Below are 17,000 nucleotides of genomic sequence, written 5' to 3'. Positions count from 1 at the left end.
ATACAGGGCTCAATGCAAACCAAAGTCATTTATATAGCGCGCTACTCACCCAGAGGGTCTCTGGCTGCAGCTCTATCCATTAAGTTGTGAAAAACATCTATATCCTCCAGAGGGAGTCCGAAGATTGGTTTGGAGGTGGGGGATGGTGCAGGTATCATATAATCATCCAACTCATCCTTAGATGGTGGAGGATCCTGAATTTTGCCCTCTTTCGCGTCATCCTCAGAAGAGGATGAATTGTCCTTAGGTGGTGCTGGTATGATGGGATGAGGCATCATCCTAGGAGTGGCCGGAGGAGGAGGTAATGTTGGCATAGAAGGTACCACAGGTGGCGCTGGTGCTGCGTCAGTATGTTCCTCATGTGTGCAGGAACCATTTCCTGTGATCCATCAACATAGCTTGTAAGGGGCGGTGCATCGCATCTTCAGGATCTCACTGTCCAAGCGAAACTCCATGGTCACCAGTTCAGTTACCTAGAGCTGCTGGCCATCCACCTAGCGTTGAAGACCTTCTAGTGCCACATTGCAGACAAGGTAGTCCTCATTGGGAAAGACAATATGACTGCCATGCACTATCTACTGCCATGCACCATCTACAAGGCTGCACTCTCTCTCCAACTGTCCGCGTTAGCACAGGCCTTTGGTGGTGGGCGCTATATGGCACGAAGCGATGCTTACAGTGTAAGTAACATTCTTTTTGTACTTCTTCCGCCTCAAGCACACTTACAATAGTAAAGTTATTTGTTGCACATTCTAAAGATGATGCTGATGCATGGGGCAGTGTTAAGCACTTGTCAGTACCATAGTCTTCTGACACACAACAGATACACCCATAATGAAACCGCTTTTAGGTTTAATAAAAATGATGCATTTTTCAAGCAAAAAATTGATGCCGATATGTATTGAAAGCTTGTCAATCTGGACTGTCATCAGGCTGCCTCTCATTTTGTTTCTTTCTCATTATTGCCTTACTTAAATTGTCTGATTCCACAGACTTTCCTTCCTGCTGTAATACGGACTCCGTTCACCTGTACAAGGCTTTATACACCCGGTCTTCAAGCAGCCCTGTTCTAGTCGCTAGAGGGCTCATGGTTATAGTGCCCACATATTAGGGTGCTATATCCAGTTGGATACCATAGTCATTCTTACTGCTTGTGGGACTCTTCACTAATATAATCTTTACTCTCATGTCACAGCTATGAAGTATAGAAAAAGGATTAAACAAATAAACTGCAAAACTCATTGTAGCTTCAAGGGTACACTTAACAGACAGACGATTTGATGCTGAATTTCCAGCCATTCCGATTTTTACATTTCCACAAGATGCTGGGAAATCGGCCTTCATACAAACACATCCCGCTTGACCAGCCTAAGACCTTAATGTAATTTGGGTTGAGGATCTGCATTATAAGAAAGAGAATAGTTAATAATAAAAATGCAGATGGTATTATACATAAATCCAACTTTGGGTCCACACACCCTCGCTACCCTTGGTCCTTATCTTCTGCTTGTCTTGCTACCTTCTGCACCTCTTATGTCCTCTACTTCTGATCAAACTGCTTTCTCTCCTTATCACGTGTCCAATCGCTTCTCCTTTTTGATCTTGCTGTTCTCTTTTTTTAGTCTCATTACTGCCCCTGGTTCTGTCTCCACAGGAAACCTATTTGATGAAACATATGCGGAAACATAACGCTCCCGAGCAGCAAACTCCATCGCAGGTTGTCCAGCAAGTGATGACGTCCCAGGGGGTGCACTACGTTTCTGCTCCTCAGTCATCCTCTGATGGCCCACAGTGCTCATTTGATCTGAACCTCAGCCCCTACAAATCAGAACAGCACAAAGACATCTGCCTGACTGTGACAACCAGCACCATCCAGGTAGAACATCTGGCGAGCTCCTAGACTCAGCTTTCTTCAGTCTGCGCTTCCCCCTTGTCCCCAGACTTACACCTTCCTGTCCTCTGTGAAGACTCGGTGGTGAACCTGGTTCACTGGTGACCTACAGCCAATCTGCCTTCCAGTTAGTTCACACAAAGTTCAACATTTCGAGCAGATTTCATTGTGTTGGTACGCCATCTTATGCTACAATGCAAATGCCTCGTCTTGTGAGCGTGAAGGCCTAGCATGGATGTTGCTGTCAGGAGCGACCCTGGTGAAGAGGTGTAGAAGAAGCTGGAGGCATGTATGGTTATGTCCTCAAACCTCACCGCTCCTCCCTGTCACTGCCCCAGCCCATCCTTAGTATCTCTCTCCAGTGAAGATGAATGATAAACACATGAAATTGGAAGACCTGAAACAATCGCTTATGCTGGCATGTATGGTATTTAAAGAACGGGCTTCTTCAAAAACATCATAACAGACCTAGGGAGCATTATTCCGACACCAAGGATCAGCACAATGTGTATCATGATGTGGCAATGCTCTCATCCCTCCTTGGGCTACAGTTGGGTCTGTCTGCCTCTGTGTGTGTCTGTGCACGTGTGTCTGTCTTTAGGTCATAGCCATGCCTGAAGGTCAACTCTAGGGTTGTAACCCTTGTGGTCCGTGAACTCGCACCTAACCCTGAAGATGCACAACATAGTGTGTTCTGAGGTGAGAAACTTCATAGGCTACAGACTGGATCTTAGAACATCAACTTTCCTCAGCCACATCGCAGTTCACTCCACAAGGTTGGCAGAGGTCAAAACCACAAGTATGAGTGCCACAGCTCAAGATTATGCTGAATAGTACTGGTCTATTTGCCCTCAACACTGGGAAAATGGTGCTTGGAATAACAGGCATTAGTCCAGGTTCCTTCCAGAGAATGACTGATTGAAGCTTGGTAGACTTGGGTTCCATGGGGGATATTGTTTTTGTTAAACAAGAGAATTGTCCACTTTACAATAAAGACTTAAGCAGCATGGCCAACAGAGGACTACTGAAACTTCAGATTTATGGCCAACATTCTACCGGACAGACAAAACTTATGAACCTGGAGTAGAACATTTAGGAGACTTTTGGGGTGCACTGCAAGAACATGTTTGTGTTTCAGGTTTTTCCTTTAATATTACCTTGACCAGCTCACTTGTCTGCTCGCTTTGTTTCATCCTCCTACATCATAACCGAGTTCCTCAGAACTGGGATATGACGGTCTTCTTGCTGGAGAGGGTAAGAGGTCGATAGTGCCACAGCATAATATGAAACTTTGAAAGACTCCATACAATAGATTCTCTTTCCTGATTACTGCATAGCTTCCTTTGTCTTTTGTCTCTGTTGATGAAATAGTTTTGCACTGTATTTGCTTTGCTTCAATTTATTTTTGTAACTTTTTATAGGAATATCTTTATTCTGCCGATCAGATTCACATGTTTGTTTCCTGGGCCCTGTTCTTCTGCCAGGTTGCTAACATTAAAGAATGCTTGTCATTTGTCTCAGCTTTTTGGAACCTGTGAAACACGTGTTTCCTTTATTCTGTGTTCTACCATACTTGCAAGAACATCCATGGATTTGCCTCTCTTGGCCCACTCAGGATCTATAAAGATCATACCTTCACCCTCTTTGAAGTACCAATACAGTGTCTTATTGGCTTGGATAGGTTCTTGCTATTCCCTCACTCTCTTTAAAGTCTCGCTACCTGAGAGAATTCCTGCAGATTCTCATAACTTATCTCTGAGGGATATTTGCACCGGAAAATGAAAGTCTGCACAGCTTGGATTTTTTGGAGCCTGCCACGGTGTTGGAAAGCGTTTACTTCATGCTCTAATGGCTAATGTGCCCGTCCCAGCAGTAAGGTTTGCTCTGTTTGGTTCCTTGTAGTCCTGTTCCCTTCCCTCTCTGACCCCATTGGGCCTCTGGCCACCAGAAGGAGTACGGATCATTGTCATCGCTAGTATCTTGGTCTCCTAGCTTTAGCACCAGTTAAAGGAGTTCTTCCTGAGGTGGGTATTAGTCCTAATGCATTTCTATTCGAGTGGAGAGCTATAATGAGCATATCTCTTACATGCAGAATCTCATCACTGCCATCTTTTACTCAGTCTACACCTTTATGGCAGCCCACTCTTAATGCTTCTAACAAGACAAAGATTGGATGGTGATACTAACAAAATGTAGGACTGCCTCTCTTTTGTGCCCCATCCTGGTCTTTCTTGACCTCATCAATTAAGCTTTTTCACACCGAGGTAGAGGATAGTGACATACTTTTGATGATCGCCTGTGGTGCAGATGTTGCAGGCTCCCACTCTGTGGATCAGGATCTCACCACTTACTGAAGGCTATCAAAGCATGTAAACTGCTATTCAAAATTAAGGAAAATAGGTCCATTAAACAAATTATCTGCATGACTTCCCATCATCCTGTGCTATCCTTTGTGGTGGTGTTGACCTCAGTAGATTCAAATGTTTTTACTATTTCCCATTCTTCCTGGTAACACACTTAAATTTGTTTGCATGATGTTTATTCCGCCGAGCTCTGCTTCCATCTTTCCTGCAAACTTGACAAGCTCTGTGCACACAGTCCTATGTATGCTGACATTTGCCTAACAGCATGTGAACACTGAGGCGTGTCCTTGGGTTTCAGAGCACCTAGTCGAGCGTGGCGTAGACCTTCAGACCCCAATGCATGGAGTTAGACAGGGAAAGATTGACATTCCACTTGATGGCAAGGTTTATTTTTCAGTCACAAAATTGGAGAAATGCTAATGTACTATAAAGTGGATGGTGGCAATGAAACCCTATAAAAATTGTCAGACTAACAGCTCATTGAAATATCTCAGGGATTCTGAACCTCTACACGGTCTTTAGAACCTCACTAGCTCTTGTGCCACTAATTTCCTTACCTGGCAGAATAAACACATCAGTGAGAGTGAAGTAAATGTTGAAAATGTTCACTGTATCAATCTGACAGTCCCATGCTGGTTGCTGTGAGATGGGTCGATGGCTATCTGAAAAGGCTTCTAGGCCTTGTTTTGGGCAAGGGAGTTACAGTTCTCCCTTCTTTCTGACCATGGCACAATGTCTGTAATCTGGGCATCAGGTAAATCTGCAGTTTCCACTACTTCCTTTTGTTCTTCCAGACTAGATCTTCTTGGTCAACATCAAGAACCTTTAAAAAAAGTTTTTCTTTTTCTTACGTAGCCGATGCCGTTTATAAAAGAAAACGCTGAGTATTGGCAAAAATAAGGATTTTAATTCTATGGAGGTTATTGTTGGTTCACCAAGTGCAGGTGGATTCACAGGAACCTTTGCCTGTTCTGGTGGTCCACCATGCATGGTTTTACAAATGGCGTGTACAGGTGCAGCTTTCTCTGCAATCAAACAAGAAGAGGGCAAAGGGGTGGTCAGGGGCTCCAGTGGTGACATTTATTAGAAGAAATGAGGAAGGAGATCCTATTGGGAGTTTTTTGTTATCTTTTTATGTGATGAACAAATTAGAAGGTCTTCCTTGTAGACTTTTGCCTGCATCATTTAAATATACCTTTAATACGGACATGGTTGCATAATTTCCTTGAAGATGTAAATATGTAAGCATCATAACAGTTTGCCTTCCGATGTAACATGGAATTTAATATATGGGGGTGTTATTGCCCTTTTTAGGGTATGTTCTCATTCTCCATTTATTTTCATCTTTTAGATTATCCACAAATGTTAAAAGAGATCAGATTGGAAAATGATTCTGGAACCCCTCAAGTCACTCAACTGATTTTCTTTGTAAGTTCTCCAGGAGCTTGCATCAACCCTTTCTCTATTTCGTCCTTTTTACCCCCCAGGGGATATTACCAGAGGTTTCTCTACCCTACCCTCTTAAGTTTAAGTTGGTTGCTTAGTTCTAGAAGAGCTAATCTAAGAAAATGTGAGCTTCATTGTGCAATCCCTTGTGGTCTACAGACTACTGCATCCCAGTATAGAAGCATGAGTCACTGTGTGTTTGCTTTCCCACCACACGTCTTCCTTAAACGTGATGTTTAATGAAATCTTTGAGAGTTTATCTGATCCGGTATAGTTACTTTCATACTTTCCTTTGCACACTGGGTCCGTTCACAAGTATCCAACTGTGACAACACTTTTTAACTTCTTCCCTGAAAGGCTATACGTGCTCATGCTTTTGATGACAGTGCTGCATCCCTCTGGAGAGAGATGCTAAAGTTGGCAATGTGGAGTACTATTTTTTTTTAATGAGCACTATATATTAGATGTCAGATATAGAGCCGATTTTGTTTGGATCATGCTAAAATATATTGCTGACTGTCATTTTATTTTTACTTTCTGATATATTTATTCTTTCAGGGAGGTTTATATGCTTGATAATATAATCATCAGCTTAGAGGAAGGTCAGATGGTGCATGGGCATACGTACAGGACGCTGTTTTGTGTACAGCGCCCATGCATCCTTTACCTGTAGACCAACCAGCTGGATAAATATATACTTGTCTGTTTGTGCCTGCCCGCGATACTTAATCTTTCGTGCTATTGGCAAAGAAAAGAATGCTATGCAGAGAGAGTATTGGTACTGACAATGCTCAGGAAGAGTTAAGAATGCACCTATGGCAATCAGTAAATTTCGTTTTATGCTGTACACAAAATACTCCGCAACCCAGCTCTAGAAGAACAATAGGGGAAGGGGAATTCAAGGATTAGGAGTAAAAGTGTTACTTATGAGTATCCTGCACATGTCTCTAGGTCAGAAATGCATGTGGAACTAAGCTTTGCTGTGGCATCAGTTTCTCTTGGATGGCACAAGACAGGTCGTGCACATTTCTGGTCATGTATTTTTTTTTGGACTCTCTGAATTGAGGTTTGCAATTGGCATTTCACACCTGAAACTTCAAAGATGACTGATAAAATACCCAGGGATTAGAGGGTCAACGTGTTGTCATAACTGCCGGAAAAAAATGGGTGTCCTGCTTTCAAATGTAAAATGAAATGTTTGTCTACACAGCCTTGAAAATGACACCTCCCCCCCCCCCCCCCACCCCATGTATCAGACTTCTCATGATTATATATAAATATATGTATATGAAATAGCCTTTTTCTGGTATAATTGTACCAACCTCCCAAAGCTGGTGAGGGTTTTTGTTTTATTATTCATTCATTTCCCCCACCCTAAACGTTTTTCCTTCATTTGTTCAGTTTTTTCCCTACTTTCACACGGTTATTTGAAATATATATATATATTATACATATGTATATGTTTGTCTTTTTTTAATCATGGAGATGAAAATAACAAAGTTACGAAATAGTACAAAACTTTGGCATTGAAACATAAATGAAAAAAAGTATATTATTTGAGGACAAAACCTCCCGGAGCCCACATCCGTTTTTAGCATATTGTATGGAAATAAATCTTTGAATGATAACATGTACGGGGAATGTGCATGTAGTTTATTCTTGAGGTTTTGTTGATATTTTTGTATGTCTGCCAGTTTATTCTGCTGCCATACTGAGATCTGGTGAAACATATCAAAATTGTAAGATGTTTTCAACTCCACGTGTATTGTTACTACATAATTAGAATTCAGATTGGAAGTAAATTTTTATAGCCCTTCGTAGTATTAAACATTTATCATCCCAGCCAAAGTACTGGGTCCGGGAACAATCTTGCAATACAGCCCATAAGTTGTTTTTTTCTTTTTTTTTTTTTAATAAAGTCAATGCCTTGCAAAGGGCACATCTTTTCCATCTCTTTTTTGTGTGCGTATAAATAACTTATTAAAATAACACGGTCTATGAATATCACTTTATTTGCAAACAGAGAAAAAAAGGAACCGAACGTAACTGGATAGAAGCTAATGCACCTAAGCATTTATAATCTGCACAACCTCTTTTATTGCAGCAAAGAACTTGTAAGACTCCGAATCCAGGACAGGGACTGAAGACTCATTCCATTGGTAGCTCAATTCGGCCAGTGTCAATCAGATGTGAAAAACTTGTTTCCCTGGGAGGCATCAGGTTGTTTGTCAATTGAACTATGATTGAGAAAGGGAACCAATTAATCAGGGTTTAAGCTGCACAGATAATTGTGACTTGCTGAGATACCTATTTTGCAAACAACCTGAATTGGTGAGGTTTACTACTGTCTTATAAAGCTGTGTGCAACGGTCATCCAAATTATGGCTATGGTAATCTCTTTGCCAAAGTCCAATTCTTTCACTACTCCATTTTAAATTTCCTAGGATGATGCTTCCTTCATAAAACATTATGTTGACAATGCAGTGGTAGTTTCATTTGTGTAATGGGAAAAACCTTCTACATATGGTACAGATGTACCATTAAGTTTGGTAATTGTTCACAATATCTGTACCAGTTGACTACTTCGTAGACAAATATGCTACTCAATGCTTTTTTAAATTGAAAGTTTTGCCTCCGTCAAATGTTCATGCATTTTTTTTTTTATCCTGACTTATTGCTTTGAATTTGTATTGGTTTGAAATGGGTGTTCTTGTTGTCAATGACAGACTCAAGAATATTGTATTCTCTGGTAATTGATACACTGTTCAAATCAAAAATGTGTTACTTTTATCGATTGTCCCATATTGTTCTCTATATAAGAATGATGCTTGTGCCGTAGTAATCATTTATTTTAAGTAGCAAGAGTGTAGGAAGCTGGCTCTGTGTATAGTATACCAAAGTAAGGTATAGAGTCCAGTGGATCCCCAAAGGCTTAGAGAGGTAAAAGTAGATCATACTTTACTCTCCATTTGTGGTAGTGTGGGCGAGCAGTAAGGCTTTATCAAAGGGTAGTTTTAAGCATTTTGTACTCACTCTTGCAAAAAATGATGCCACACACTCAGACTGAACTCAGACCAATTTGTAGTAAAAAATATTTCTTTAGTTGTATTTTATTTTTTAGAACCAAGCAGGACTTGGTACGGGCAAATAGAATTGCACTTTTCAAGACAGATTGATTAACAAGCAAGCTGGATGAGAATGACTTTTGTTACAGGTTTGTGCCAAGATTAAAATACAGTTGATATTACGTTCGGATTACATTTGATTACTTTTTACAGTACTTTTTATATTACTTGTTCTACTCAGTGTATCGCACACTGGGACATTTCCTAGATAAAATGTATGTAAAACAGTTTTCATAAAGCCACAGTTTCTTATGTTTCCATACAAACACCCTCAACACAAGCTTTTCTGAGGAAAACTGTCAATGCAGTTCTATTGAGAAAAATTAGGTGATCGGTTTGCAGGTAAGTAAACGGTCTTGAGAGTTGAGTCTCTGGCGTTAGAGTTCCCCCAGGGTTGAGGATGCACTCAAAAGGTACCCTCAGTGGCACTAGGGCTGGCGGGTGTAGAGTGGTAGCTAGAATGGTAGCCTATGGGGGCCCAGGGGACCGACGGTTGGTGGCTGCTCACGAGCAGGCGACATGGTTGAGGGAGCAAAGCTGCTAGGGTTAGGCTCAGGACAAAGAGGGGGGGGGGGTCCATGTTAGCACACAAAGTGCACCCACAGCAGCACAGGGGGTGCAGGGTGCTGGTTTGGTATTGGGTGCCCTGTAGGTTTCAATGGGAGTTGTCGATTTTGGCTGCAGGCTCGGGCCAGAAAGTCTTCCAGGAGGATTCAACAGCTGGGCAGGTAAGTAGGAGGGCTCAGGGACATAGGTGCACCTCAGGTCCTCTTCTCTAGGGCGCTGGTTGGCTGTATGCAGGGGTGCCTTTTGAGGTTGATTTAACCTTACCACTCACAGTTGGGGGAGTGGGGTCCGGGTCTCTGTGCAGAGGCTGCACGCGACCTCAGGGAGTCTTGAAGGGGTCATCCAACAGTGGGCTCAGAGTCTGGAGTGCTGGGGGACTTTGCTAGGACCATGGGCCACTCGGACTCAGGCCATAGGCGATGGGTGCAGTGGTGGTTCCAGGCATCTGGTTTCTTTGTCCTCCGCGGGCTCGGAGTCTTGCTTCAGAGATTCTTTTGAACAGAGCTGTTGTTCACAGGAGATCCGGTCTTTGTTGAAGGCAGTCGGACCTTCCAGGGTTTATCAAGGTCGCTGGCTGCAGGACAAGGCAACATTTGTTGCAGGATCTCTGGAAACTGCAGACGGTCCTGTAGGGCTGGGGCCAAGTCAGTTCTTCTCTGCTGTGCATCTTCTTTTGTCGTTCTTCATAGGTTGCAGGAATCTGCATTCAGGGTTCAAGGATGCACCCTAAATACTATATTTAGGGGGCATTTTATGGGTCTTGAGGTATTCGCCAATGGGCTACTAACCTTAGGGTGACTATAACACCTGATTGGAGAGTGCCTGCCATCTGTAAGAAAGCGGGCACTGAAGAGTGGGCTTCACCTCGCCTCTCCCATCTAAGGGGTGGGGTTGGCAGAGGTGGGCACACCTTTTGGGCTGCTCTTATTTTTCTCGCCTTTCCTGCTGCTGAAAGGGGGGTGAGACAGGAAGGGGGGGCCTGCTCCTGATAACAGGAAAGGCTAAGGATCACATTACAAAGGCGGCAAGGCCTTTGAAGCTCCCCTGCCACAGATGGCTCTTCCTGACCTGGAGCAGGTGTGACCACCTCCGCTCAGGAGAGACTTGGTTTCTGGGTCCAGGTAGTGAATGCTCCCACCCCAGGGGTCCAGAAACCTGCCTTGTGGTGGCAGGCTGGTGTTTACCAGTCCGGGAAACCACCAGAGGCTGGTCGTTTTTCGGAGGACATCTCTAAGATACCCTCTGAGTGCATGGTATAGTAACTCCCACATTGGCATTAGTGTGTCTAATGTGCTGAGAAGTTTGCTACCAAACTTCCAAGAATTCCGTAAAGCCATTATGGTGCTGTGGAGTTTGTAATGACAACCTCCAAGATCATATACTCTTTATGGCATTACTGCACTTACACTGCCTAAGAATGGATTTGGATACTGTAGGGGTACAGTGCTCAATCAACGGTATCTTGACCAGTGGTATAGTGCAACCAGCTAGAGGGATGTACCTGTACAATAGGCAGTAGGGTGAAAGCATGGCTCACAGGTATGTGTGCCATGTCGACTCTTCAACTTTTCTCTCCACCAAAACACACAGCCTCAATGGCAGCGTGTGTTAAGGGACAGGACCTCTAAGGGTGGCACAAGGTGCTGCAGTCCTTAGAGGCTTTCCCGGGTCACAGTGCCCTTTGTACCCATGGTACCTTTTACAAGGGACTTACATGTGGCCTGAGAGGTGCAAATTGGGGGTACAAAGGTACAGTTTTGGGAAAGAATACAGGCCCTGGGAACCTGATTGGCAGAGACCACGGGCACATCAACTCAAAATGCATCAGAAATCTTGCAAAAAGTGTGTGTGGGGGGGGGGGTTTACTGCAACAGAAACACACTGTTCGAGGCATGTGACCTGTAGATAACATGCTTTGCATACTCCTGCCACCTAGTGTTGGGTCTGGATGTTTGCAAGTTGTTGTTCTTAGAAGAAGTCTTTCCAATCACCAGTTAAGGTAACTCCTCCTTTCGGTGATGGTGCATATGGACATCAACTCCATTGTTAGATTGTTTCTTTCCTCCATCGGGTTCAGACGTTTATTGCTGCACTCCGTTTCGGAATCGGTCCTTGGGTTCCCCTCGGTGCACAATCCACTCTACCCTCGACAGTATTGTTTTCGAACGCGTTTCCTTTTCTCTGCGGTTCGAAAAGACCATCAAGAAATCTCCATTTCGATTGGAATTTCGCTGGCGGTCTTCCGGCCTATCTGCTTCGGTCCGGCTCATTGTCGATGGAACAGACTCGGTTCAAATTCTGCCCCCTTTGCCATGCGAAGTATCCGTGTACCAACTTGCATCAGGTGTGTAACTTGTGCTCTTCCCCAGAGCATAAAGAACAAGACGGCGAAGTGTGCCGATCCTTCAGATCAAAAAACTCTCCATGATCGTCTGGCATGACGTTGAGAGATGCTGTTAGGCACTGAGAAGAGGTTTTTAACGCTCTGCCTTCCAGCTCGGCACCAAAACACTCTGACAAGCCTTCTGGCTCGGGACTGAGTCGGCCAAAACCCACTTCCGAGCCGAAACATTCGAGCTGTAAACACAAAATGGTCTCAGAGCCGAAATCTTCAACACCAAAACCAAAGAAACATTCCTCAGAGCTGAAATCTTCAGTGCCGAAAGGACATTCCAGCTCTGCACTGAAAGCTTTGGTACCGAAGAGCTGCCCTACCACAAACTGATCCAAACGTGGAAGTTGTACCACCTAAGTCAGATCTGAAACAAAAAAAACTCTATATTAATCCTGACACGGGACATATTCACGCTAAAACGCCATCCAAACACAAGCTTCCTGATGACGACCGCTCTTTTAAGATTCCGTTGAAGAGGAAATATGTTTCTTGATCCTCTGCACATTACACCTCATCAGTCTCCTCTACCTCACTCTGATGCAGGTGATACTGATGAGACACAGTTACCAATCGATCATTGGACGGATTATATAATTGATCCTCCACAGGATACAGACCCAGGTCTTTACCCTGTCAGACCATCTACACCCGATGAGCTCCTGATATGGCAGACTGTCATTACTAGAGCTGCACAGTACCATGGGGTGGAGCTCCATAAATAGTCCTTAGAGGAGGATTTTCTCTTTGAAACTCTAGGATCACAAGTGCCTATGCTAAAGGGTATGTTGGGGCACGCAGACAACATATTTAAAGAACCTCTACGTGCTAGAATCTTCCTAGAGTATATAAGAAATACAAACCGTCCCCAAAAGACCCTATTTTCATTAAGGGTCAGTGTCCACATGACTCCGTAGTAGTATCCAATGCTCGAAAGAGAGCTAATTCTCAAGCGTCTGGAGATGCTCCTTCCCCAGATAAGAGTCAAAACTGATTGTTGCTTCTGGTAAACGTGTAGCTGCACAAGCAGCTAATCATTGGCATATTGCTAACACCCAAGGTTTCCTAGCAAGATATGATAGGGCCCACTGGGATGAAATAGAGCAATTAGTACAGTTTCTCCCAGATGAGCATAAGGCCAAAGTTCAGGATTTAGTTCAAGAAGGTAAACTAATTGACAGACTTCCATTAGATGTGCTCTAAATGCGTCCGACACTGCAGCTAAAAAAGGTAAATTGCTAGCATCCTACTCCGGAGACACGCATGTTTACGTATTTCAGTCCAGCAATCCGTTCTCCACACCTTTTGACAAACATCTTTTTGGCCCTGAAGTTCATTAAGCGCTCAAAATGAAAAAAGACACAGGTGTTGCAAAATTCATGGGAGCACTTCAACCTCCCTTGAACAGAGGTTCCTTTCAGTGCTCCTTTTACAGGGGAGGGTCCAAGTCCACAGGGACAGACCAAAATACCTCCGCTTACAAAACTAATTCACAATCTTTTACAAGAGGATTTTTCAGAGGTGGCTATAGAGGAAATAGTTCCATGGGCAGAGGTAAAAACTCCACACTCCGCAAATCCCCTTCTCCAAATAAGCAGTGACTTCCCCCACACTTCCCGCTGACTTCCACACCTGTCGGATGAAGACTAACACTTTCTCTCCATTTTGGGAATCAATAACAATCGACAATACGGGTGGTTGGAATTATCCAACATGTTTTTTGCATGTAGCTCACCAACAACCCCCCCAAATATTCCACCTTGTTATCACAAATTGTCACCAGACCACCAGCACTTGCTTCAACAAGAAGTGCAATCTCTGGTACTCAAAGGGCCTATAGAACTAGTCCCACTCAGTACCAAGGGTTTATTACAAATACATACTGTCAGAGCACTTTCACATGGTGACTCTTCAACAAGTACTTCCCCTTTTACAGCAAGGCGACTTTGATTTGTGATAGTAGGCAAACATTGCCAGTTCAAGGTACTTCCATTTGGCATCACCACGCCCCCAGAATGTTCACCAAATGTCTTGCAGTAGTATCCGCTCATCTCAGGAAACAATGTATCCATGTCTTCCCTTACCTAGACAGCTGACTTATCAAAGCTGGCACTTTCCAGAACTATATACTGCACACTCAGGCAACAGTACACATACTTAATCAGTTGGTTATCTGAAATAAATATAGATTCTTTACTTTAGAATTACCTCCAGGCGTCAGACTGGATCCGGAAAGTAATTTTTGTCAGCAGTACCTCTGCGTGTTGGAAGGTGGCGTCGGTCGGCTCCGCGTCTGTCGTTGGTGTCGTGGTTGCGGGATGATGTTGTGGTATCTACTTAGACGCCGCCCTCGCGCACTGCCGTCGGTTCTTTCTTTTTCCGCGCCAGCCAGCGCAGATCTGAAGAGAGTGGCACCTCCAGTCACTTTTTGACTGAACTTTTTGAGCAACTTTTGTTGACGTCTTTTTGAGTCCTACGACGCCTGGTGCATGTAGGGATGCCCAGCTACAAGGCTTGCGGGTCCATTTCTCGACTGTCTGTTACGGATCCGCACCGCGTGTGCCTATTTTGCCTGGAGTGCGCCCATGATCCCAAGTCGTGCTCCTACTGCTGGTCCATGGCTCTGAAGACTTTACGGGAGCTGTCCCGAAAGCTTCTTGAGCACCGGCAGTCGGCTCCGCGCCGTTTGAGGTCCCGCTCACGAGAGAGGTTGAGGGACCAGTCGCAGAGCCATCATCACTCATCTTCTAAGTCCTCGCACTCTGGGTCAGGTAAGTCTAAGCACTAGAAGTCCAAGAAGCATCGTTGCTGTTCGACTTCTCCCCTTGGGTCAGTTGACCCGACGAGGGATGCGGCCGATGCCCCTCCCGTGGCACCGCGTGCAGAGCCTGAAGAGCTGACTCTGAGTTTCCCTCCCTTCCCAGGGCCCGGAGCAACTCGTGCCCAGCTTCGTAAATTTTATGAGGTGATTCATGCCATCTTTGGTCAGCCTGAACCGGCCGGCGTGCCTTCGGGCCCCACAGACTCGGTTGTGGGGGGGGGGGGGGACTAGGCCTTCTCCACTGGCGGTTGACCTCATTACGCCTCCACCGGCGCTGCTTCCTCTGGCACTGCTACCGCATTCGACACCGGTTTTGCCCCCGTTTTGAGCCAGACCAGCGTTGCCCGGATCAGGCGCTGAGAGTGTTTTTTGTGCCCCTTTTCACTTCTGAGGTCCCTTTTAGGCCAGATTGGCACCCAGAGGAGGACTGGGAGGGGTCAGGTGACCCTCTGACCAGTTGGAATGTGATCAGGACTGGAGGGAGGACCTGGGGGATGCCAGTGATCTGGACACCTCCCCTGACCATGGCAAGTTGTCTCCTCCTACCGTGGCTACGGAGAAGGGAGCGTCATATGCAGTGGCTTTGCTTAGGGCGGCCAAGGCTCTCAATCTCGAGCTCCCTACAGTGGCGGTCAGGAATGACCTCCTGACAGGTGCTTAAACCGTAAGCAAGCTCTTGGGAGCCCCTGCTGCCGTTTAACAAAGCCTTCACTGACGTCCTTTTGGGCACCTGGTCCAGTCCCAACATGGCGTCTCCCGTGGATAGGATGATTGCCCAATGCCACTGCCCGGCTCCAGGCGACCCCAACCCCTGAGAGCTTGGTGGTCCAAGCCTCGACCTCCAAGAGCGCATTCCCTACAGTTCCACCGGAGAGGGAATCCAAGAAGCTGGATCATCTTGGGAAGAAGATTTTCTCTTCCTCCATCTTGGGATTGCGTTCGGTAAACATCGCATGTCTATTGGGCCATCATTCCTACTCTGTGTGGGACACGGTTGCGCAGGTGGTGCCTCAGGGTCCGGAGGATCCCCGGACAGTGCTCTCCCAGGCTGTTGCTTCCGGGAGGTATGCAGCAAAGTTTACCATCCGTTGTGGGCTGGATACCGCCGACTCTCTAGGCAGGACAATTTCCACGTCTGTGGCCCATCGATGCTACGCCTGGATGAGATCGACTGGCTTTTCTGGGGTTGTCCAGAATACCCTCATGGACGTGCCCTTTGATGGCTGTTGCCTTTTTGGTGACAAAGTGGACAACGCTCTAGAGCGTTTCAAAGACTCACTGGCTATGGTCAAGTCCTTGGGCCTCTCCAGCTGCCCTGCGCAGTCAGCTTTTTGCCCCTTTTGTGTCTACGGAAGGGGTGCCCCACTCCTTTCCGCCCAGAGCCCCAGGCCGACGCAAGTTCCCCAACCTTTGCGCTGCCGGGGATGTGGGAACCACCGCCGTGGTTCAGGGGGCAAGCATGCGGGTCAGTCCACCAACCCGCCCTTCTGCAGCAGCCTCCAAGCCTTCCTAGTCCAACATTTCAGGCCCATCGACCGCCAGTGGGCGGCAGGATCTGCCATCACCTCCCCTACTTGACGCACTATCACGTCGGACAGGCGGGTTTTGCAGATAGTCTGAAGGGCTAATCCCTCCCCTTTGAGGCTATCCCTCCAGCCATGCCACCCAGTACCACTGTATGTCGAAGGATCAACTGGGCCTTCTCCAACAGCAGTCAAGGCTCTCTTGGCCGAGGCAGCCATCAAGTATGTTCCTGTTCCAGAAGTAGGTTGTGGTTGTTACTCCCACTACTTTCTGGTGCCCAAGGACGACAAGGGCCTGCGTCCTATTTTGGATCTCAGTAATGTCAACTGCTTCCTCCGAAAGAAGTTCAAGATGTTGATGCTCGCTCAGGTCTTTTCTGCCCTTGACCCTGGAGACTGGTTGGTAGCGTTGGACTTGCAGGGCAATTATTTTCTCATGCCTGTCCTGCCGGCCCATCGGTGTTACCTGCAGTTCACAGTAGGCCACGAGCCCTTTCAGTTTACCGTGCTACCCTTCGGCTTTACCAGTGCCCCTCGGGTGTTCACGAAAGTGATGGCGGTGGTCGCAGTTCAGCTGCTCTGTTCATGGGTTCCAGTCTTCCCATATCTCGACGACTGGCTGTAGAAGGCAGGCTCGCCCCAGACTGGTACATTGATGGAGGACCTCAGCGAATGCAGGAGGTCGGCCATAGTCTGGAGGTGGAAGATGACAAAGTCACACCCGATCCCCTCTCAGAAGCTCCTCTTCATCAAAGCGGTTCTGGACATGACACAGTTTCGGGTTTATCTTTCCGAACAGCGAGTCTGGGATATTCGGGCTATGATTCCGATCTTTCAGCCTCTATCTTGGGTTTCGGTCTGGATGACCCTGA

At 45.8% G+C, this 17,000-nt stretch overlaps 1 protein-coding gene across 6 annotated transcripts in view; it reads left to right on the top strand.

Moving 5' to 3' along the window:
• The window catches only part of ZNF384 (zinc finger protein 384), a 197,037-nt gene extending 189,387 nt beyond the window's left edge, over nt 1-7,650 (top strand). For all 6 annotated transcript variants that reach the window (XM_086932905.1, XM_086932906.1, XM_086932907.1 and 3 more), the window contains one exon: nt 1,655-7,650. In XM_086932905.1, the coding sequence (XP_086789031.1) occupies nt 1,655-1,900 (246 nt within the window). In that variant the 3' untranslated portion in view covers nt 1,901-7,650. The remainder of the gene's footprint in view (nt 1-1,654) is intronic.
• Nucleotides 7,651-17,000: the final 9,350 nt, after the last annotated feature.

The sequence above is a fragment of the Lissotriton vulgaris genome, chromosome 7 (assembly GCF_964263255.1).
Source record: "Lissotriton vulgaris chromosome 7, aLisVul1.2, whole genome shotgun sequence".
Taxonomy (NCBI): Eukaryota; Metazoa; Chordata; class Amphibia; order Caudata; family Salamandridae; genus Lissotriton; species Lissotriton vulgaris.
The sequence above is the reverse complement of the archived record's forward strand: the minus strand, read 5'-3'. Positions and strand labels throughout refer to the sequence as shown.